This window comes from Heptranchias perlo, chromosome 20 (genome assembly GCF_035084215.1).
Source record: "Heptranchias perlo isolate sHepPer1 chromosome 20, sHepPer1.hap1, whole genome shotgun sequence".
In the NCBI taxonomy this organism is placed as follows: domain Eukaryota; kingdom Metazoa; phylum Chordata; class Chondrichthyes; order Hexanchiformes; family Hexanchidae; genus Heptranchias; species Heptranchias perlo.
In genome coordinates this window covers 49,488,561-49,512,591 of record NC_090344.1, presented here as the reverse complement: position 1 = coordinate 49,512,591, position 24,031 = coordinate 49,488,561, and the positions used below count along the sequence as shown (strand labels likewise).

Sequence of the window (24,031 nt, the reverse complement as noted above, 5' to 3'; positions counted from 1 at the left end):
CACAGAACTGTCTGATACCGGGTAATACACAGAACTGTCCGATACCAAGTAATACACAGATCTGTCCGATACTCGGGTAATACAAAGAACTGTCCGATACCGAACAATACACAGATACTATCCGATACTGAATAATGCTCAGAACTGTCCATGCCGGGTAATACACAGAACTGTCTGATATCGAGTAATACACAGAACTGACAGATACTGATTAGTGCACAGAATTGTCCGATACCAATTAATACACAAACTGTCCGATACCGAGTAATGCACAGAACCGTCTGATACCGAGTAATGCACAGAACTGGCAGATACCTGGGTAATACACAGAACTGGCAGATACCTGGATAAAACGCAGAACTGGTCAATATCGGGTAATACATAAAACGGGCAGTTACCTGGGTAATACATAGAACTGTCTGATACAGGGTAATACACAGAACTGGCGAAAAAGGAATCATCAACAGAACTGGCCGATACCGGGTAATACACAGAACTGTCCAATACCGAACAATACACAGAACTGTCCGATACCGAACAATACACAGAACTGTCCGATACCGGGTAATACACAGAACTGTCCAACACCGAATAATACACAGAACTGTCCGATACCGAGTAATACACAGAACTGTCCGATACTCGGGTAATACACAGAACTGTCCGATACCGAATAATACACAGAACTGTCCGATACTCGGGTAATACACAGAACTGTCCGATACCGAACAATACACAGAACTGTCCGATACCGGGTAATACACAGAACTGTCCGATACCGAATAATACACAGAACTGTCCGATACCGAACAATACACAGAACTGTCCGATACCAAATAATACACAGAACTGTCCGATACCGGGTAATACACAGAAATGTCCGATACCGAACAATACACAGAACTGTCCGATACCGAACAATACACAGAACTGTCCATACCGGGTAATGCACAGAACTGTCAGATACCGAATAATACACAGAACTGTCCGATACCGAATAATACACAGAACTGTCCGATACCGAGTAATACACAGAACTGTCCGATACTCGGGTAATACACAGAACTGTCCGATACCGAATAATACACAGAACTGTCCGATACTCGGGTAATACACAGAACTGTCCGATACCGAACAATACACAGAACTGTCCGATACCGGGTAATACACAGAACTGTCCGATACCGAATAATACACAGAACTGTCCGATACCGAACAATACACAGAACTGTCCGATACCAAATAATACACAGAACTGTCCGATACCGGGTAATACACAGAAATGTCCGATACCGAACAATACACAGAACTGTCCGATACCGAACAATACACAGAACTGTCCATACCGGGTAATGCACAGAACTGTCAGATACCGAATAATACACAGAACTGTCCGATACCGAATAATACACAGAACTGTCCGATACCGAATAATACACAGAACTGTCCGATACCGGGTAATGCACAGAACTGTCCATACCGGGTAATGCACAGAACTGTCCGATACCGAATAATACACAGAACTGTCCGATACCGGGTAATACACAGAACTGTCCATACCGGGTAATGCACAGAACTGTCAGATACCGAATAATACACAGAACTGTCCATACCGGGTAATGCACAGAACTGTCAGATACCGAATAATACACAGAACTGTCCGATACCGGGTAATACACAGAACTGTCCATACCAGGTAATGCACAGAACTGTCCGATACCGAATAATACACAGAACTGTCCGATACCGAGTAATACACAGAACTGTCCGATACCGAATAATACACAGAACTGTCCGATACCGAATAATACACAGAACTGTCCGATACCGAATAATACACAGAACTGTCCGATACCGAATAATACACAGAACTGTCCGATACCGAATAATACACAGAACTGTCCGATACCGGGTAATGCACAGAACTGTCCGATACCGAATAATACACAGAACTGTCCGATACCGGGTAATACACAGAACTGTCCATACCGGGTAATGCACAGAACTGTCAGATACCGAATAATACACAGAACTGTCCATACCGGGTAATGCACAGAACTGTCAGATACCGAATAATACACAGAACTGTCCGATACCGGGTAATACACAGAACTGTCCATACCGGGTAATGCACAGAACTGTCCGATACCGAATAATACACAGAACTGTCCGATACCGAGTAATACACAGAACTGTCCGATACCGAATAATACACAGAACTGTCCGATACCGAATAATATACAGAACTGTCCATACCGGGTAATACACAGAACTGTCCATACCGAGTAATACACAGAACTGGCAGATACCGAATAATACACAGAACTGTCCGATACCGAATAATACACAGAACTGTCCGATACCAAATAATACACAGAACTGTCCGATACCGAACAATACACAGAACTGTCCATACCGAGTAATACACAGAACTGGCAGATACCGAATAATACACAGAACTGTCCGATACCGAATAATACACAGAACTGTCCGATACCGAATAATATACAGAACTGTCCATACCGGGTAATGCACAGAACTGTCCGATACCGAATAATATACAGAACTGTCCATACCGGGTAATGCACAGAACTGGCAGATACCGAATAATACACAGAACTGTCCGATACCGAATAATATACAGAACTGTCCGATACCGAATAATATACAGAACTGTCCATACCGGGTAATGCACAGAACTGTCCGATACCGAGTAATACACAGAACTGTCCGATACCGAATAATACACAGAACTGTCCGATACCGAATAATACACAGAACTGTCCGATACCGAATAATACACAGAACTGTCAGATACCGAATAATACACAGAACTGTCCGATACCGAATAATATACAGAACTGTCCATACCGGGTAATGCACAGAACTGGCAGATACCTGGGTAAAATAGAGAACTGGCCTGTACCCGGACAATACATAGACCCGGCCAACACCCAGTTAATGTACATACTCCTCATGTTAAAATGTTGCACTAAATCTGGAATCGAATCCAAAATCTATAGATTTTCTGCTCTGGTGACACTCGGCTGGACTGCACGTTCTGTTATCTTTGGACAGTCTTGCGCTTGATTTCAGAAAATGTTCTCTATTTTTAAAAGTTTTTGTCGTGGGGTTGTTTTGGTGAGAGGGGAGCCTGCTAACATTATTAACTCATAGCTCTGTTCTTAATCTCCTGCAGCAGAGCTATCCAGGGCAACAATATGGTCCAAACAGCCAGTACGCTAGCCAACCCAGCCAGTATGCTCCCGCGAACCCCCAGCGATCTATTCCTTCTCCCAACTATCCTGCTCATAGGATGCCAGGCCAGCAAAACACAGGACAGTACCCGATGCCACCAGGCTCAATGGGGCAGTATTACAAGGTAAGAAAGAAAGTAGCATTGAATATGGAAATTCCATTTTTAAACTTCAAACCATGCATAAATTGGCTGCTGCATTTGCCTACATGAAAGCAGTGACTATATTTCAAAAGTAATTTGTTAGCTGTGAAGCTCCTGAGGATGAAAGGCATTGCCCCCTGACCTCCAACAGCAGCAATGTCATGGGAACACCAGCACGCTCCTGTTTACCCTCCCAAGTCTCACACCATCATGACTCAGGTATATATATTGCCGTTCCTTCATCTTTACTGGGTCAGTAACCTGGAATTTCCTGCCTTGCGGGAGCACCATCACCACAAGGACTGCAGCAGTTCAAGGAGAAGGCCCAGTACCACCTTATCGGAGCAATTAGGGATGGGCAATAAATGCAGCCTTGTCAACATCACTCCCATCCCAAGAACAAATTTTTATAAATGCAAGTTCTTTACTTTTAGCAATTATAAATTGCTGGTTGGGGATTCTAGGAGTAGGGGGCACAGTCTAAAAATTAGAGCCAGACCTTTCAGGAGCAAGATTAGAAAACATTTCTACACACAAATGGTTGTAGAAGTTTGGAACTCTCTTCCACAAACGGCAATTGATACTAGCTCAATTGCTAAATTTAAATGTGAGATAGATAGCTTTTTGGCAACCAAAAGGTATTAAGGGATATGGGCCAAAGGCAGGTATATGGAGTTAGATCACAGATCAGCCATGATGTTATCAAGAGGCGGAGCAGGCATGAGGGGCTGAATGGCCTACTCCTGTTCCTATAAATACTTATTATAATGTACGGCCTTATCACATCAAAACATTTCAAAGTGCTTAACATAATGAATTAGGTCCAAGAACGTTTTTGCACTCCCTTCAAGCATGGTTCCCTACCAGGATCGTGGAATTGATGAATTTACTCTACAGGTTAATTAAAAGGCATCACCTCCCTTTGTGGGAATTGGCTATTGTGTAAAGAATTATAAAACTATTATAAAAGTCCAGATTGGAGAATTAGCACTACTGTTGTGACCCTGGCTATGGTTCATGTTCCCTTTGAAAGCAGCTCCCCACTGAGTGTAGGAGTGGTGAAATTACCTTAAATCCCGTAGCTATCCATACCCAAATTCTTCGAATGCTGCCATGGGATCTTTAACATTCAAATGAGTCACTGGAACAGGCAGATGAATGCCAACGCACAGCACCTCCAACAATGTAACATTCCCACGATACTGCACTGCACTGTCAACCTAATTATGAGAAAGAAGGAACCTACATTTAAACAGCACCTTTCATGACCTCAGGACATCCCAAAGCGCTTCACAGCCAATGAGGCACTTTTGAAGTGTAGTCACTGTGGGGAAACACACTGTGCTGTTTGAGCACAGCAAGATCCCACAATCAGCAGTGAGATAAATGACTTGATAATCTGTTTGTTTAGTGGTGTTGGTTGAGGGATAAATGTTGGCCAGACACGGGGAGAGCTCCCCAGCTCTTCCTCGAATAGTGTCACGGGATCTTCCATGTCCACCCGAGAGGGCAGACGGTGGCTTGGTTTAACGTTTCATCCGAAGGAAGGCAACTCTGACAGCGCAGTAGTGCTCCCTCAGTACTACGCTGAAGTATCCGTCTGGATTACATGCTCAAGTCTCCGGAGTTGGTCTTGAACCCATAACCTTCCAACTGAGAGGCAAGCGTGCTCCCACTGACTCCTAAAGCGAGCTCAAACACTGGTATGGGCAGAGACCCACAAGCTTGTGGCTGCGTATCGAGCCAAGCTGACACACACCTATCAGCTTCACTTTCCAACTGGAATAATGATCATCTGCAATTAGTGAAAGAGGCAGTGATTTCTTAATTGGAGTAAAACCCAAATTGTAACAATGAAAAGGATGTTGGAAATCTGAAATAAAAACAGAACATGTTGAAAATACAGAGCAGATCTGCCAGCATCTGAAAGAGAAAGCATTAACATTTCAGGCGAAACTGGTTCTCCACCTGAAGTACTGACCTGTTCGTTTCTCTCTTCAAATGCTGATAGACTTGCTGTGTAACTCCAGTATTTTCTGTTTTTATATCCAGATTGTAGCCTTGTTAAATTTTTGAAATTTGTCCTTCAATCTTTGGAGGGTTGAGCCACAATTGTTAATCGTTGACTGAGAGACGGCATCGCTGTGTCTTCACAGTCCCAATTAGTGACATGGGGATTTCTTGTAAAGTGCTCTGCAACACTAATAAATCTGCATTATACCACAATCCTGTGAAACTCGCATCAGATATTTATCATATCGGCTCCACTGTATTACCAAAGCACTGAATACTGGAAATCGGAAATAAAAACAGAAAATGCTAGAAATTATCAGAAGGTCTGTGCTAGCTAGCTGTTGTGAGCCAGCATTGCAGTAGGCATCGCTACAAATTCCACTGAGCAGGATAGAGAAAAATTCTGGCAGGGTTCCAATTACTGATCACTATTGAGTTACCCCTGCTGGATGCAGATCACACGACGACAGGATTGGGCTTGGCCGTGATGAACCCCAAGACAGAAAAGTGTACTGACACACAACGGACAATTTTAACCTTGTCCATCCAACAGAAACCGGGCGGGCAGTTGAAGTCGCATGTGGGACTGACCCGCTGACATCCCCCCGCAGGCTACGATTTTAACCTGCTCTTCTGAGCAGGTGAGACGGACATCCAACGGAAACCAGATGGGGTCCTTCTTTAAATATGCAGATCAGGCTCTGATGATGTAATTGGGACCCCGACTGCTATTTTAACGTGGGCTTGAGCGGGGAAATTATTGTGGCTTTCCTGCCAGGTCAACTTAGCGGGAAGAGGAGTTGGGGCCAGAAGAGGTCTAAAAAGGTACGTCTTCTTACTTTGCTCCGGGCCCCACAAGGAATGTTTTGTCCTCCCCTGCCCCTGGGCTTGCCACGCTCCTGATTCTCACCCCAAGTTAAATTTGGTGCTTCACTGCCCAAGCTTACATACAAAGAACAACAATTTGGATGAGGAACTGGATGATAAGTAGTGTCCACAGATTTCTTGAGAAGAGGAGAGGAAGGAAGAAAACAGACACAATAAAGTCTTTGCCTCTGACCCTCATGATTTTGACCAAAAGAACTGTTTTGGTGATAAATGGTACTGTGATGTTTGGAGCTGTTGATGGTAGCATATCTTGTGCCTTTTTCTTTTACAGCCATCTGAGCAGTATAATGGGCAGAATAACAGCTTCGCAGGTGGCAACTACAGCAATTACACTCAGGCCAATATTAATGGGGTATGTACAGTTTTTGCAATCCATCTCTAACTTACAGCACTGGATAATGAAAGCAGATGAGTTTTGTGTATGCCATTCAATCCTTCAGGTTTTGAGGAGTCAGTTTTTCTGTAATTAAATGTAATGTATCATTTGGAGTTTCATAGTATCTATGGGATCAGTGCTTGGGCCCCAGCTATTCACAATATAGATCAATGATTTGGATGAGGGAACCAAATGTAATATTTCCAAGTTTGCTGATGACACAAAACTAGGTGGGATTGTGAGCTGTGAGGAGGATGCAAAGAGGCTTCAAGGCGATTTAGACAAGTTGAGTGAGTGGGCAAATACATGGCAGATGCAGTATAATGTGGAAAAATGTGAAGTTATCCACTTCGGAAGGAAAAACAGAAAGGCAGAGTGTTATTTAAATGGTGATAGATTGGGAAATGTTGATGTACAAAGGGACCTGGGTGTCCTTGTACACCAGTCACTGAAAGCAAACATGCAGGTGCAGCAAGCAGTTAGAAAGGCAAATGGTATGTTGGCCTTCATTGCAAGAAGATTTGAGTCCAGGAGCAAGAATGTCTTACTGCAGTTATACAGGGCCTTGGTGAGACCACACCTAGAATCATAGAAGTTTACAACATGGAAACAGGCCCTTCGGCCCAACATGTCCATGTCGCCCAGTTTATACCACTAAGCTCGTCCCAATTGCCTGCACTTGGCCCATATCCCTCTATACCCATCTTACCCATGTAACTGTCCAAATACTTTTTAAAAGACAAAATTGTACCCGCCTCTACTACTGCCTCTGGCAGCTCGTTCCAGACACTCACCACCCTTTGAGTGAAAAAATTGCCCCTCTGGACCCTTTTGTATCTCTCCCCTCTCACCTTAAATCTATGTCCCCTCGTTATAGACTCCCCTACCTTTGGGAAAAGATTTTGACTATCTACCTTATCTATGCCCCTCATTATTTTATAGACTTCTATAAGATCACCCCTTAACCTCCTACTCTCCAGGGAAAAAAGTCCCAGTCTATCTAACCTCTCCCTATAAGTCAAACCATCAAGTCCCGGTAGCATCCTTTCTGCACTCTTTCTAGTTTAATAATATCCTTTCTATAATAGGGTGACCAGAACTGTACACAGTATTCCAAGTGTGGCCTTACTAATGTCTTGTACAACTTCAACAAGACATCCCAACTCCTGTATTCAATGTTCTGACCAATGAAACCAAGCATGCTGAATGCCTTCTTCACCACCCTATCCACCTGTGACTCCACTTTCAAGGAGCTATGAACCTGTACTCCTAGATCTCTTTGCTCTATAACTCTCCCCAACGCCCTACCATTAACGGAGTAGGTTCTGGCCCGATTCGATCTACCAAAATGCATCACCTCACATTTATCTAAATTAAACTCCATCTGCCATTCATCGGCCCACTGGCCCAATTTATCAAGATCCCGTTGCAATCCTAGATAACCTTCTCCACTGTCCACAATGCCACCAATCTTGGTGTCATCTGCAAACTTACTAACCATGCCTCCTAAATTCTCATCCAAATCATTAATATAAATAACAAATAACAGCGGACCCAGCACCGATCCCTGAGGCACACCGCTGGTCACAGGCCTCCAGTTTGAAAAACAACCCTCTACGACCACCCTCTGTCTTCTGTCTTCTGTCGTCAATCCAATTTTGTATCCAATTGGCTACCTCACCTTGGATCCCGTGAGATTTAACCTTATGTAACAACCTACCATGCGGTACCTTGTCAAAGGCTTTGCTGGAGTATTGTGTGCAGTTTGGTCTCCTTACCTAAGAAAGGATATACCTGCCATAGAGGGAGTGAAGCAAAGGTTCACCAGACTGATTCCTGGGATGGCAGGACTGACGTATGAGGAGAGATTGGGTCGACTAGGCCTATATTCACTCAAGTTTAGAAGAATGAGAACATATAAAATTCTGACAGCGCTAGACAGACTGGATGCAGGGAGGATGTTTTCCCTGTCTGGGGGGTCCAGAACGAGGGGTCGTAGTCTCAGGATACGGGGTGAGACATTTAGGACTGAGATGAGGAGAAATTTCTTCACTCAGATGGTGGTGAACCTGTGGAATTCTTTGCCACAGAAGGCTGTGGAGGCCAAGTCACTGAATATATTTAAGAAGGAGCTGGATAGATTTCCAGACACAAAAGGCATCAAAGGGTATGGGGAGAGAGCGGGAATATGGTATTGAGATAGAGGGTCAGCCATGATCATATTGAATGGCGGAGCAGGCTTGAAGGGCCGAATGGCCGACTCCTGCTCCTATTTTCTACGTTTCTGTGTGCACACAATCTGTCTATCAATGTAAACTTTTTACACTCCCTCCTTCACTATCATCCTTCCACTATTGATATTAGCATTGGATCTATAGAGGGGGAACATAGTGCAAACCAGTTATCCTTGTTATCACAATTTCTTCAAACTGCTGGTAATCTAATTTGAAAAGGACCATTCTCCAGTTTTCTTTCCTCCTGTAAGTGTTGCCTCTTGCTGGGAACTGAGGGTAAATCAGTGATCCTGTGCTCCCAGCGGGAAGTGTCGTTTGATGGGAGCACTGACTGGTGAAGGCGCTATATCACTCACACCGATTCTCCAACACAGGCTCTCATCAAGGGGGACTCCCCACTGGGAGCACAGAATCACTGACTAGACTAGACGCTATATTGAGCGTTAGCAGGCTATTTGACTACGGAGGGAATCATGGATGAACCTGATCCTGTCTCCACACGGACACTTTCCAGAAGGAGACACTGGAGAGTGATGAGGAGTGGGAACTTAAGGAAATTACATTTTTGAAAAATAGTGACGGTCAGTTTCTCCCTAAATTCAGTAGTGTTCTGAAGAGGAGTCGAGGGTTTATGACTGCTGAATGTTAACCTGGGTTGCATATTTAAACCGGAAATAATCCACAAACTTTATTTTCCAGCCTGCAAGATCAATGCCTGGTTACCCCAATTCTCCCATATCAGGAAACCCAACACCTCCAATGACTCCAGGAAGCAATATTCCTCCATACATGTCACCAAACCAGGATGTCAAATCACCCTTTCTCCCTGACATAAAGCCCAACCTGAATAGTCTTCCTCCACCCCCTTCGTGTAAGTATGAGCTTCTGTCATGCAATCACACACGATAACATAAGAGTAGAACTTGGGGAAAGCCTGGGAGATGGAAGCTTGGAGAGAAACTGCAGAATGATGGGGGATCCAAGGTAAGGTGGGTTAGAGACCTGGGGAAAGGCAGGAGTAAGAGTAGAGAGGAAGGGGAAGTAATGGTAGAGGCAACGATACAAATGGTCTCAATATTAGAGATGAAGAAATCCATGAGTCTTTTGCACTTAGCGTTGGAGGTGAGGAGGCAGGAGGAAGGGGTATGAAGAGGCAGTTCATCGTCGATAAAAGGAGCTTTTGGGTTGTCGTTGCTTCCGGGACAATCATGGAGTAGTAGGAGGATTTGTCCGAAAAAGTACGGTACAGTAATGGTTGATGTGGTCAAGTCAATCTGCCAATGAATGACTGGACCTGTCGTGCAACAGGTGCACTGCAGTTTGCAGCCCTCAGACCGAAGGGAGCAAAGATGGCGACTGTACCAGGAAGAACAGCTGGAGTGGGAGACAGTGAGTGATTTGTTGGAAACAAGGACTTTGAAGGCACAGTTTATATTTAATGGTGATAGTTAGTACCTTGTATTGTAGTACAAGAACTAAATGGTATTGGAAATATAAGAACAACAGAATCTGACAAGATGGCTTTTGTTGATTGCAGCAAACCCTGCAGATGAGCTGCGATTGACATTCCCCGTGCGGGATGGTGTTGTATTGGAACCATTCCGGTTAGAGCACAATCTTGCTGTCAGCAACCACGTCTTTCACCTGCGCCATTCTGTGCATCAGACTCTAATGTGGAGGTGAGTGGGGGATAAAAGAGGGTATCAAAGAGATAGGGTGGTGGGAAATCCAATTAAAACGTGAAGTTTCACATTTCCAGAGCTTGTCAGTTGACGTGTTTTCATATTAGGAGAATCTGTCCTTCCTGAAATATTAATAATTCATAGTTAACTCATTTCTAATTGTCCAAAAAAATTTAGTTGAGATCTGCCCTCGGGGCACGACAGTTTGTCTTGGCACCCCTGAGCTCAAGACAAGGGAATTAAATTGTGCTGCCATTGTGAGATCAACAGGTTCAGTATGGGTTCTAGCCAGCCAGTGGATCGTTAACACTGCCTGGCTCTGACTGGAATTCTTCAGCCCAGCAGAAACCTCTGCGCATGCACACATTTCCTCTCCTGGCAATTAAAAGTGTTTAGAGAGCGCAGAGGGGAAATATCTCCACCATCTACAGGTAAGTTTAAAAAGTGTCTATGGCCACCCGCCTGCCTGAACACTTTTTACATCCAGTTTGGCCCCACATTGTAATGACACTTAGTGGTGATAACCCAAGTGCTCCTCCAGGGAACCTCACACTACTTCTCTCTGAAGTCAGGGCAAGTGACACTAAATTTGGAATATAGCTGAACCCTTTGGCTTCCCACTCCTGCATGTGTGATGAGAATAGCACTGAGCTTCGCTGTGCTTCCTTTCACAGTCAAACAGCTACTTGTGCAACCCCTGCTTATGAAATAGTACAGCAATACTGAGCACCTCCGGGAGTCAGGGAGAAAATTTGGGAAGGGGAAGAATGACCTTGTGTTGTTTTTTCCACCTCAGTAGGTATCTGTCACATTGAACAATATTACTTCTCTTCATTGCTGAATTTGCCCACGGTAATGTCTGGGTTCATATTGAATCCTGGAGCTTTACTTGACCTGTCTGCATGCTGGCAGGGTCCCCTCGTGACTGGATACAGTTCCACAGGCATTGGCAGCCATCTGATACCTCGTCCAAGTAACTATTCTTAATGTGCGAGCCTAGAGAATGAGTGTTGGCAGACTGCACAACCGTAGGAGGTATCGCAGCCAAGACCAAACCTCTTCTCACTCGATATTCACATCTGAGCATCTTCCATCATGGGCCACTGAATAGAAATCAGGATCAAGATCAGGACCTTGCCGATTTCCCCACGAACTCCAGCCGAGGGCACGGAGGCTCATTGTAGCGAATTCAGCACAGACCAGGGACCTTTCTGGTCTCTGTGGTCACCAAACTGGATGGTGCATTTACCCACAATTGGGGGGGGGTGGGGAGGGTAATGTGTGTTTGTGAATTTTCACATTGCAGCACCTGTGCATGTGTGCAAGAGAGACTGGTTGGCTCTGTATGTGTTTATGCACCGACAGTGACTGACATATCCATAAATGCATCATGGAGAAGATGATGTGATGTACTGTCTCTGAATAGATCCTGGCATGACCTCACCCTGGAGGCAGTTTTACTTCATGGCGTGACAGAGTCACCGTGCAGAATTCACTGCACTACACTTCTATTCAGAGGTCACATGCAATCAGGTTTGCACAGTCTCTTGATGGCTGGTGTATTTCTGTAAAGTAACACCTGTTTTATAGGCCCGCTGTCTGTCGTAATCATTAGCTGAGTTTCCCACAGTATTAAATAATTAATTTAGTCTTGATCACAAGACCAATCGGCCTGTCTTAACTTATCCTTGTCGGGGAGGGGAAAAGTTACTGCCTCCCAATCGCATCATCTAATTTTTTTACCTTGAATGAATCCAACATATTTAACTCCCAATTTCCTCTGTGCAAGACGATTCTAAATATTGATGACTCTTTGCGAGCATCCTTTCCTGAAAAAATTTGCATTCGAGGTTTTGCATGTGCATCACCATGGAACCAGCATCAGTGAGGCAGTACTGTGGAGCCAGTGCCACGCAGCCAGTACTGGATTCTCATTACTGCACTGATTTTCTTCAGTTTTGGGTGTTTCCTCTGTTTCTTGCTGCATTGCAGTCATGGTGATGTGCTCATTATAAAGGCGAGAGCTAAATCTTGACTTGGCTGAATAATCAAAGATGACACAGAGATACATCTGGAGGTGTGGGAGTTACTGCCACTACATATAGTTCTGGCATATTTTTTGCAAAAAGGGCAGTCAGTTGCTAAAAGCTGCCAGCCAGAAGCACTTGCTGTAAAAGTCCACGTCAGTTTGACACGAACAAGAAAATAATTGAATTTATTGAAATCCATGAGTCTGAATTACAAATCCCAGATTAATTTTACCTGCAGGCACCTGGGTTTTACTGTAGCCTGCATATTCTGTACTTTCAGAAACAGAACTATCCTCTAATGCCCCAATGTTTTTTTTTGATTCCAGGGAACGGTTTCACAGGTGCCAGTGCACCTCCGAAACCTCAGTCTTGGAGTAATTCTTCATATGGGAGTCTAGAAAATTGGTATTTGTTTAATGCTGGAACCCTTGCTGATATTTTTTTTTCAACCTTCAATCCAGGAATGGGGAGCTCAGTTGTTACTCCCTTGGCTGACACAGCACAGACTTGCAATTTGGACTTGGAACCTTCTGGTCTGTGTGGCTCGGTACCATAACAGGCGGTGCCCAATAGACTTTCAGCAGAGATATATTTTCATAATGTTAACAAGCAGAATGATAAATAGCAAATCACTGCAATGTCTTAAACGATGTAATGGTTAAGATGGCACAGCAGTACTGCCCATTGGAGTATCAATGGGCGTTATGATAGAGGGCGGAACGCAACTGTGTTCCGCCCCTCCACTAACCCATCAAGCCCTTTATCTGAACCGTTTTGCCAGAAGTAGCCAAGTCTCCTCCTGACAGTTAGAGAAGGACAATTACCAGAGTTGCTTTGTATCTTCCGGGAGCTGATTCAGTGCTGCTCTGACAAAGGTCTGGGAACAGGGTCGCCCTCCCAAGGAGAGACCATTAAATGCAGCCCAGTCCGCTGGGATAAACAGTTCCTCCCTGCTGAATGGAAGAACTCCAGATGAAATGAGTTTGACCCGTCTCAACCTAGTTCTGACCGAACAAGGCCCACAGCACAAAACTACACCTAATTCACCACTAAATTCATCATCTCACTCAAAAGGCCACGAGGTGGCTGGCCTGGGAAATGGAAAATTATCCCACTGGAGCAGTAGGGGAGCGCTGTTCTGAAGTTGCGGCTGAGGCACATTGTTGAGGTAAAAGTGCACCTGACCTGGGAGTGCTTTATGGGACAGGGTAAATGGAGCTTCAGTCTGTATTTGGCTCATGCTGCATCTGACTTGGGAGTGCTTGATGCTGACACTGGGTGCCTGAAATGGAAAGTGCTCCATTCCTAGCACTAACACCCCTCACTCTGATGAGAGCGCAATTCACAAAAAAGTTTTTTTTTTTTTAAAAGGCATCTCACTACCAAAAAATGGGGAGGTGGCATACAATATGTGTTTTTACTAATCATTCTGATTTCAGTATAAAAAAAAGCCCAGGAAAAAGGATTTGTTTTCATGCACATTGCTCCAAATATTTCCTTCAGGCCGGATCTGGAGCTTCAATTCAAATGTTATCATCACGAAGACAGACAGATGAACACAAACTGGCCGGCCTCTGTACAGGTTAGCGTGAATGCTACACCCCTCACAATAGAGCGAGGCGACAATAAAACTTCCCACAAACCTCTCTACTTGAAACATGTGTGCCAGCCTGGGAGGAACACCATTCAGATCACTGTGACTGCCTGCTGCTGTGTAAGTACCACTGCTGTCCGACGTTGATTGTTAGTTTTGCTTTATTTTCACCTGTCACCATCATCCTTGCTGAGCTTCACTGGCTCTCAGCTCCCTCCCCCCGCAACACATCAAATTCACAATTCTTGTCCTCGTTTATAAACGCCCCACACTACTTCTGCAACCTCCTCCAGCCCACCTCTCAGCCTGTATTCTTCGGTCTTCCATTCCTGACCTCCGCTGCATCCCATTTCCTTCTGCTTCACCATCAATAGCGGATCCTTCTGCTGTCTCAGCCCTACTCTCTGATCCTGCCTCACTAAAAAACCCACTCCCTCGAGATTTCCCTTTCCCCTCCTCGAAGCCTATATTTTTGACTGTGCTTTCGATCATCTTGCCTAACTGTTCCACCGCTGCTCGGCATCGATCTCTCCTCTGAGAAGCACCATGGGACATTTTCTGTATTGAGGGCTGTTGGGTGTTGAAAACTCGAGTGTTGAAATAGTGCTATACATTAAGCGGGTTGGTGCAGACAAAGGAATTTCCTATCAATGTGTTAGTTTCCAATATCAAACAGTACAATTTTAATCCGCAGAAGAATGTTGACTCATCCAATTTTCTCCCTTTCCCTTAAGTCAGAATCTGCCTTGTATGTCCTCAGCATTACGTCCAGTAGCCTTATTGAAATAGTAAATTGATCATGTTGTGGCACTCCATAGATTGTAATAAGATTACTTTTATTAGTTACAACATGAATAGCTTGGGGATCGCACGGTTTAGTTTCAGCTCGATCAAATCTTAATGGAAAATACAAAAACCCAATATTTGTCCATGAGGGACCTCCATATATCTCAGTACCTGCATCTTTTTCAATATTTGAAGAGATGGACATTCAAGCTGCATGGCCAAGCAGCTTGAATGTCCATGCAGTTCCAGATCTGTTCACCTGTCAGGATTTAGATGTGAATGTACACAGAGAGGTAGATCTTCTGAACGGTGCTGTTCAGAGACAAACACTTAACGCACTCATACTAAATTCCACTCTGCACTTTTTTTCAAATGCTGTTGATCTGTTGAAGGGTTAAAATAGCACAGGCAGGAATTTAGAATGTGCACGTTCAGCATTTGTAGTCACTGCTTGGGAAATTGCCCCATTATTACAGTGAGGGGTTTAGCCAGTCACATCAACAAGGTAACGAGGTTCCTCTGTGGAGGCATTTTACAAACAAATCGCTTTAAAAACAGACTCTTAATTGCATTTCCATATGGAGACACTTTGTGAGTCTGGAGCAATTCTCCTGCTGTTGATTAAACCACACTCTGTTGCTTTTCTTGCAGTCACATCTGTTTGTGCTACAGTTAGTGCACAGACCTTCAGTTCGATCAGTATTACAAGGCCTGCTGAAAAAGAGACTTCTGCCCGCAGAGCACTGTATAACAAAAAGTGAGTACTCACCAAATGTGTGGTCAAATCTGGAGAAAACACGCTGTCAAGAATTTTCCAAGAACAGAAGAATGTTTAGGAGTAGGAAATGGCCAATAGGTTCAACAATCCTTTTTTCACAGAACAACCCCATTCACCAACGATGTCCTTCAATCCCTTCTCTCACCAGAAACACATCCAATTGTCTCTTGAGCCCATTTATGCTGTCTGCTTTAATGTCCTTCTGCAGTAACTTATCCACAATCTATTACTTCAAAGGTTTAAAAGTTACACCTGATATCCCCTCTTACTCCGAACTTCCTAATTTTTAATTTTCCAATCCCACTCACTTCAGAATTGCCTCCATCGGGAGTAACATTTTACATCACTTTGCTCTCAATGTGCCTATTGGTAGGGGCAGGCAGGAGCTAATTGTCCGTGATTGCTATGGCCATTAAAAGAGGATGAAATTCCAATAGTCTGATCAACTCATCAGACAACTTGAACTTCCCTGGACGATAGAGATAAAAATCTGGAATTTCCTTGGGGTTCTCATACCATAACTGGCGAAATCCCCAGTTTAAATGGCTAAAAACGGCCATTTGTGCCGATTCTCCAAGGGTTTTGCCAAGGTTATGACAGTAAATCAAGAAAACCCTCAAAACAGTTTCCCCAATTAATTGTTGATTACCGATCTGTTGAGAAAAGATTTAGGGATTCCTCTTGGGATATTTGTCTATGATGTGCCTTTGTTCTGAGGTGTCAGAAGCTCCCAAACTAGGTATATTTACTGCAGGCTTTCAACATATTTTTAGTTACAGAGGAAAATAAGAATTGCTCGATGGAAAAGGGCTGCGGTCCATCTAGTTCGCCTTTAACCATCCTGGTAGTTGCATGATATAATGATAATGGAGTTTTGACTAATCATAGCGATCAATCTCTATCCATGAGTCTCCAACAGACCCAGACATGAGGTGAGGAAAAACCCCCAGTGATGGAGAGCTTTGAGAACCATAGGTCCAAAGTCACCTGTTCCCCTCAAGCCTGCTGCACTCACCACGTCATGTCTCAAATTACTCACACACTGAATCCCAAAATGTTATTTTCTGAAAGAAATCTATCTAATTTGCATTTGAATGAATCAGTACGAACTGCTTCTATTATCTCGCTCGAGAGGCTGTTCCGTAGATTGACCACTCACTCACTGAAATATTGTTTCCGCTGATTAGTTTTGAATTTAACCCCCTTTCAAGCGGAGTTCGTGTCCTCTGGTTCTATTATTCTGGACAACGTGAAACAGCTTGCCATGGTCCACATTATCTAGTCCCTGTTAAGAACAGCAAGCATGTCACTCATAACCACCTCTTTTCCAGTGAGAACATGCCCAATTTACATAATCGCTCCTCATGCTGCAATGCCTTCATCCCCTCAATCATTCTGGTTGCTCTCTTCTGTATCCTTTCAATAGCTGCACTATCTTTTTGTATTGTTGCGACCAGAGCTGTACACAGTATTCCAAGTGCAGTTGCACCAATGATTTATAAAGTGGCAGGATTACCTCACTATTTCAGCTCAATGTTGACCTTTTAATACATCCCAACATTTGCTTTACTCACAGCCACTCAGCATCGTTGTGACAGCTTCAATTTATTGTCAGTCAGGACCCCCAGATCTCATTCATTTTCCATGCACCTGTTTGAAATGTAGTCCCATTTTATTGGGTGAGACAGAACTCTATGGAAGCCGATGTATGCCCCACATAAGAGATGTCAAATAACTCAGTCAAAGGACTCTTAAGAATTCAAACACTATGTTATTTTAGTTTCAGGAAACAGTAGTACCATTGACATTTATGTGTTGTCTAACCCTTTATTTGGTTGGTTTTTTTTTGCTTCTGCATAAATTTATGGTTTAGCCTGAAACATCTGGACAGTCAGCATGGTGTTTTCTGCCTGTTGAGGGACCAGAGATATACAATGGGAATTCCATACTCAGCATGCTACCCCATTCACTTCATGCATACGGTTTAAGTTCTGGTTTTTAGGAAATGAGGACTTGCCTGTGGAAGCTGTATTTGTGATGAGTGTTGGGAGAAACCTCAAAATGTCAAATTTTAAAACCTGATTCTTCTGAGAAAAAATGATCTGCTTAAGGCAAGCGGGTAAGCAGAATACAGAGTTCTTGTAACAGGGCTTCAAAGGGAGTAAAATTAGCCAGGATTCTCTGGTGTTCACTATCTAATGACCCCTAGCGCAAGGAATGTGTCTGGATATTGGTGGAGAACAGCAGGCTTGGCGGTGATACCCCCCCCTGCAGCAAAATATTCTGCTGACTTACTGTCTAGATTCGCAAATGTTGAAATACGGTCACTTGGATGAGGCACTGGAGCACTGCAAGGCTGCAGGAACTGTACCCTAGCAATAATGAGTGCCATCAGACGAGGGGATGAAAAATTAAGTCGGATTCATTGTATCAATAAAGCTGCTGTACATTCTGCAGGATGTAATTTTTTAAACTTGCAAACGTTTTATTTTTCAATGTAACAGTCAAGCGGAATTTCAGCAGCAGTGCAGTGTCATCAGGTAACCCTGGGCTGAATGGAGAGGATGGTGTTGAACAAACAGCAATTAAAGTGTCCCTGAAATGTCCGATCACATTCAGACGAATCCAGCTTCCAGCACGAGGACACGACTGTAAGCACATACAGGTCAGTGGGACTGACAAACTTACATTGTCCCTGATCACGACAATAGCACTCCTCTCCCCGACTGCTTCGGCAGGTACCGCAGCAATTTCTCTCCCCTTACTCTTGAAGTGGACACCCAGCATTGCCTCCAGATCGGAAAATCCAGGCCATTATCAAGGCTCACACAGGAGAGTCTGCCAGTTGGACTGGGGTACGGTTGCACATCACCTGCTGTGGATGCATACACTAAGGATAACGATGCAGTGTTCACATTGTCTCACCCAAGTCAGCGTCTTGGGGAGGAGGAGAGGAAAATGAAAGGAATGAATTGCTTGAGACAGCGCTGACACTTACAATTCCTATCTATTTTCTTTGATGGACCCGAGGTGTGCATGCATGCAATAAAAAATATTGTAACAGTTTGTGTTTCCATATTTATCTTGTTTGCTCACTCGTGGGTGTGTGTTCAATTTTCTGGTCATAGACGGCCTGGTTTCAATTAAAAAAACATCAATTGGGTAAATTATAAAGGGTTTGAAAGTCATCCTGCTCATACCTTTAGTGAAAAAAGTTTCTGCCAGTACAAAGTAAGATTCCCCAGGGTCGCTGTATTATCGTTAGAGTGCACGCATCCAATACATACCGTGGGTACTGATCCATTACCATTCGTGTGCGCAACTAGTACATACTCGTTAATCTGAGCGTAAACATCCATTGCGTAGTGTGGGTACTATACCATTACAGATTCTCTGACTACTGCTGCACGCTCTGTATCATTCCCAAATATACACATAAAGTACATATTAAATAAGATTTCTAGTTTTGTATTGAAATAAAGAGTTCATTTAAAATTATCGATAAAAGGGATTTCACCCTCAAAGTGTTTCACATTTGGGTAATTGCAATACAGGATCAATGAGCCTAACAATGCTTTCTTGTCCTTACCAGTGTTTTGATCTTGAGTCCTATCTACAGTTGAACTGTGAGCGAGGAACGTGGAGGTGTCCGGTGTGCAAGTAAGTGCAAAGTGTATCTTCATTTGGTTCCTCATTGGTAGAGTCAGTAGAGAAAGCAGTGAAAAAAGAATTACAATTGGTATCAGCTCTGTTCTAAAAAAAAGACTCCACTTGTCTCCCCCTTGTCTCCTCAATAGTCCGGGTACAATTCCACAGCCACTGGAGTCTTATGGTACCTCAACGAAGTTTCCTTTCTTTATTTGTTAGCCTGAACAATGAGTGTTGGCAAGATATTCAATTGTGGGGGCTGCCACAGCTCATTCCAAATCTGTCCTCACTTGATATCCACATACTGTGTACTTTCCAGCAGGGATCACTGGACCACAATCAACCTTGCCTGATTTTTCCTCTTCAGGGCTCGGGACACAATTTTACCCCCACTGTTCGACACCTCACTCGGTCCACCCTGGTGGGGCCTTGCACTGACAAACAGCAGAGGCCGGCAGATGCAGTTCTGGCCATCATCCTCAGGGCCTTATGGCTGCTGCTGGAGAGCAGCTGCCAGGAGGCTCCAAGTCCTGGCCGGAGGATCAGTTGAGAAATTTGCTCTCGGTATAGTATCGGGCTCCTCAGACCCTCCAGTTGAAGCTCCATGCATTTGAAAAATCAACCCTGTAGTGCTGTTAGTTTGGAGTTGTAGATCTGCACTGTGTTTTATTAACTTTGGCCTTTAATATATTTCTCTCTTATTTTTAACAGTAAAACAGCACTGCTGGAAGGGCTGGAGGTAGACCAGTACATGTGGGGCATCTTGGCAGCCATTCAGAAGTAAGTGAATGTGTTACTATTTTGTTTGTGACGTCAGCAATGTTTCCTCTGTAGTTGTGTGGATACCAATGCTCAATGACTGGCCAACTCACGGACCACTATATACAGTCTAATGTCCTAAAGCACTGTACAACCTTAAAGTTAAGAGAACCTCCTGTAACCTGAGGCACTGAAATTCCACCATCATTCCTCCTTCCCTTTGGTCTTGCTGTGGACGAACTCAGGTGTTTTTCTGCGAGCTGGCAGCCAGCTGCTGATAGTTGAATGCGAGCAGGCAGTCTGACCTGGCGGCTGGCTATGGACCGGCTGCAGTGATGGTCTTTGAACAGCAAATCAAAATACTGCTTAGGAACACATTCCTTTTACGTTTGTTTTTCAAAGCTAGCTATGTATTGCAAGTACAAACCTTACTGAAAGAATCTGCATGCTGAACACTGTGTTTGTTATCTGCAGCAATAATGAGGTTAATGAAAAGTTACAGAGCGTGGGGCATGCATGAGGGGAGAGCGAGGATTTGGGTGGGATGGCTGGTGTTCTTGCCACCATTTTGTTAGTGGTTGTGCCTATGCAGTAGGAGGTGGTGTCTATGAGCCACTCCCTCAACATTGATCCCTTGGACTGAGAAACGATAAAATATAAATTAATTTTTCAGTCTTGCTTTATTTCTGTAACTCTAAACCAAAACTCAATAGTTTGTGCTTGGAGGACATTTTTAAAATTGCAAAATATTCAGGCCAGAATTGAATGCACCTACAAAATCAGGGAGCATCTGATGAAAAGGGGACATCTTTTTTTGTTTGTTCATGGGATGTGGGCGTCGCTGGCGAGGCCGGCATTTATTGCCCATCCCTAATTGCCCTTGAGAAGGTGGTGGTGAGTTATGGTGCAACAGTTGGGCTTCTGGCAGTGGTGGGAATACACTGGCTACAGTTTCCACTCCTGACTCTGAGGTGAAACCTGTGTATGGATATTGGCTATAGCAATCCATTTAAACGGCAAGTTTTCATAAAATGAGCCTCGACAGTGAGCATTGACAGGCCATTTCATTGTGGATGGTATCTCTATCCGTGTGCACGTCAGCAGAAGTTGCTGGATACTGCTGAGGAGCTGGAACCCTGCCTGATTTCAAATTACTACACCCTCCCTGGCCGAGGCCACTCAGACGAATTGTGGTGCCCAATCGGCTTTTCACATTTTCATATGCAGTATATACAGAAATGGACGCAGAATGGTCAGAGTACAGCAACCTGAAAGCAGTTGGACGAGAAACGGTTACATTTCTGTTTAATTTCCCTAGCACGGAGTTCGAAGAGGTCACAATCGACCCGACATGCAGCTGGAGGCCGGTACCAGTGAAGTCAGACATTCACATTAAGGACGACCCAGATGGTCCGATGGCCAAGAGGTGTAAGACGATGAGCCCCAGCCAGATGATCATGCCGAACGTAATGGAGATGATTGCAGCACTGGGTCCAGGAACATCTCCCTACCCATCTCTGTCACTGCCACCAGGGGGCAGTAATAACAGTGACTATGCTCATCAGAGTAAGTACATCTGCCGCAGAAGGCTGTGCTGCTGCTCCTCCAGACCAGCACAGTGACATACTGGTAGATAGAAAGTCAGTTTGCTCAGAAAGATCCTTACAGGTTTCCAATTTTCAGTGTTTACTTTAGTTACACCTATAAAATCCCACATAAATATAGGGGATTGAAGGTGAAGAAATCTGCAGATATTCTAATCTTTGGCAGGATTTCCTCGGCATTTCAATTTCGAAGCTATCTCCTGAATGCACAACTGCATCAGTAAACCTATCAACAAGACATTTATCCACACATTTCCTTTTGTGGATTTTCCTATTTTTCCCCCTTTTTTTAAATGTCAGACAAACGAAAACATCAACAATAATCCTGATTTTTCTCAGCATCAGTTCAGTTCCCTGCGGTGGATTTCTCCCTCATTATCATTTCTGCCAGTACTCACATCCACATTCCATAATTTATAAGTGAGTTGTTCCATGCTCTGGTAAGCTTCATCTATGATATCTATACATATCAGGGGTGTCCACCTCTCACTTTTTGTCCCAACCAGTGACTAGTCTGAGTCTGAATAAATCACTTTTGTTATTCTGGGCATTAATCAAAGTCGACATTATAATCAACTTTAGCAATTAGAAATGCTCCAGGAGACAATGATATAGTGCATTGAAATTTTATTCCAAAGTAAGAGTTCCATTTTTTTAATGTACTGGTGGGTCTCCAGCAGTGATGCTCATGGTGAGTATGAAGTTATATTACTGCAAGGCAAGGGTGCACATGGCTACTGAAAGGATTCATTTTTATTACTGATTTCAACACAGTTTCTTTTCCACAATGCACATTCAGTTCCAACCAAAAGGGCATGTGACCCGCTTGGGGCCCCACTAGTGATGTTGTGTAACCAGCCAGTAAGGAGGTACCTCGTTAAATCTTCCTTCCAAAGCTACATGCCTCTGCTTGGGGCCTCCCAGAAGAATACCTGACATAGAGAAGTCCCTGAGTGGGGACTATCAGGTGCGGTGTGAGACCCATCTCTTTATGATAATGCCCAACATCAGTGGTTGTTAACAGTTAAGCCAAGGTTGCAAGTTAAGACATGTCTTTGATTCTGTACATTTGGCGAATATAAAATCAAGGACCGATTACCAATTAGAACGTTTACGCATTTCCAAAGTGTGGTTTTAATTGTCACCAAGATTTCAGTACAGTATAACAGTGTGTGAAATTTTCATATCGTTAACTTGGACTGTAAAAAGCACCAGGAGTACAAATATAGATTTGTATGCTATCTGGACAGAGTATTTTAAGCTGTATATCACTAGGTAAAGTACTGGTGGGTACAGACCTATCATTGAGGTAGGAGCAATTTAGGGATCAATGAAGAGTATTGCAGAACATTAAAGTGTATTTAGTTAGTGTGTTTTTCTCCACAGTGCATCGGTATAATACGCGCAAAGCCTGGTGACAGCACTGCTTTTTATTTTCAACAGATGCCGTTTATTCTGGGCAGGGGAACTTTCCTGATTTCCCCCATGGCAATCCTACCAACACATCCATTAACGAGTTTATGCACGGACCACCACTGTCCTACCCACCAGATATGTCAAATATGACTTCTGACAAGTCCCTGGGGCACTCCATGCCAGATCAGGTAAGGCTTTGCACCTTGAAACATTTTTTGCTGTGTCCTTAGAGCTTAGTCACTGAGGCAGCTGAGTAGTTACAATGCTAAAGCAGCGGAGCACCTACTGCACCAGAGACCAAAATTCAAATTAGTTTCATCTGGTATTCACACTCAACCCTACTCTATCAATTAAGAGAATATCAAATCTCGTCAATGTCAACATGAGATTTATCATCAACAAAATGACTTCATCTTCTGGTTCAAGTATACTAGAGAGCAGAAGGAAAACAGCCCTAGCTGATATGGGGGTGACAGCAAATGTAAATGGATCCCACTGACATTGCTGAATTTTGGTGGCCTGTAAGTTGATTGAAGTCCATGGACCAGAAGTGTAAAGTCACTCCTGAGCAACTGGACATTTACAGAGTAAAAACAGGCTGATTCAGAATACCAGCAGCACAATTCTAACAGCCTGTGAGAACTGCACCTTTTAAAATTCGTGCCGCAGCATCGGCCCCATTCCGCAATGTCACCCCTCCCCCACCGGCACACAGTGGAGTGTAAGATCGGAGGTCGTGAGATTAAGATTGGAGGATTGCAAGATTAAGACTGGTACTGAGAGGGGGGGGGGTGCGTGTCAGGAAACAGATTGAGACTAGGGG

The 24,031-nt window shown here is 43.9% G+C and overlaps 1 protein-coding gene across 8 annotated transcripts in view; it reads left to right on the top strand.

The window, feature by feature from the left end:
• LOC137335843 (zinc finger MIZ domain-containing protein 1-like) overlaps positions 1-24,031 on the top strand; it is a 212,301-nt gene that overhangs the window by 173,725 nt on the left and 14,545 nt on the right. For 7 of the 8 annotated variants that reach the window (XM_068001307.1, XM_068001311.1, XM_068001308.1 and 4 more), the window contains 11 exons: positions 3,200-3,382; positions 6,573-6,653; positions 9,611-9,782; positions 10,449-10,590; positions 14,127-14,337; positions 15,655-15,760; positions 18,286-18,446; positions 19,374-19,441; positions 20,141-20,209; positions 21,507-21,754; positions 23,236-23,396. In XM_068001307.1, the coding sequence (XP_067857408.1) occupies positions 3,200-3,382; positions 6,573-6,653; positions 9,611-9,782; positions 10,449-10,590; positions 14,127-14,337; positions 15,655-15,760; positions 18,286-18,446; positions 19,374-19,441; positions 20,141-20,209; positions 21,507-21,754; positions 23,236-23,396 (1,602 nt within the window). The remainder of the gene's footprint in view (positions 1-3,199; positions 3,383-6,572; positions 6,654-9,610; positions 9,783-10,448; positions 10,591-14,126; positions 14,338-15,654; positions 15,761-18,285; positions 18,447-19,373; positions 19,442-20,140; positions 20,210-21,506; positions 21,755-23,235; positions 23,397-24,031) is intronic. The other variant, XM_068001309.1, reaches the window with a different exon arrangement.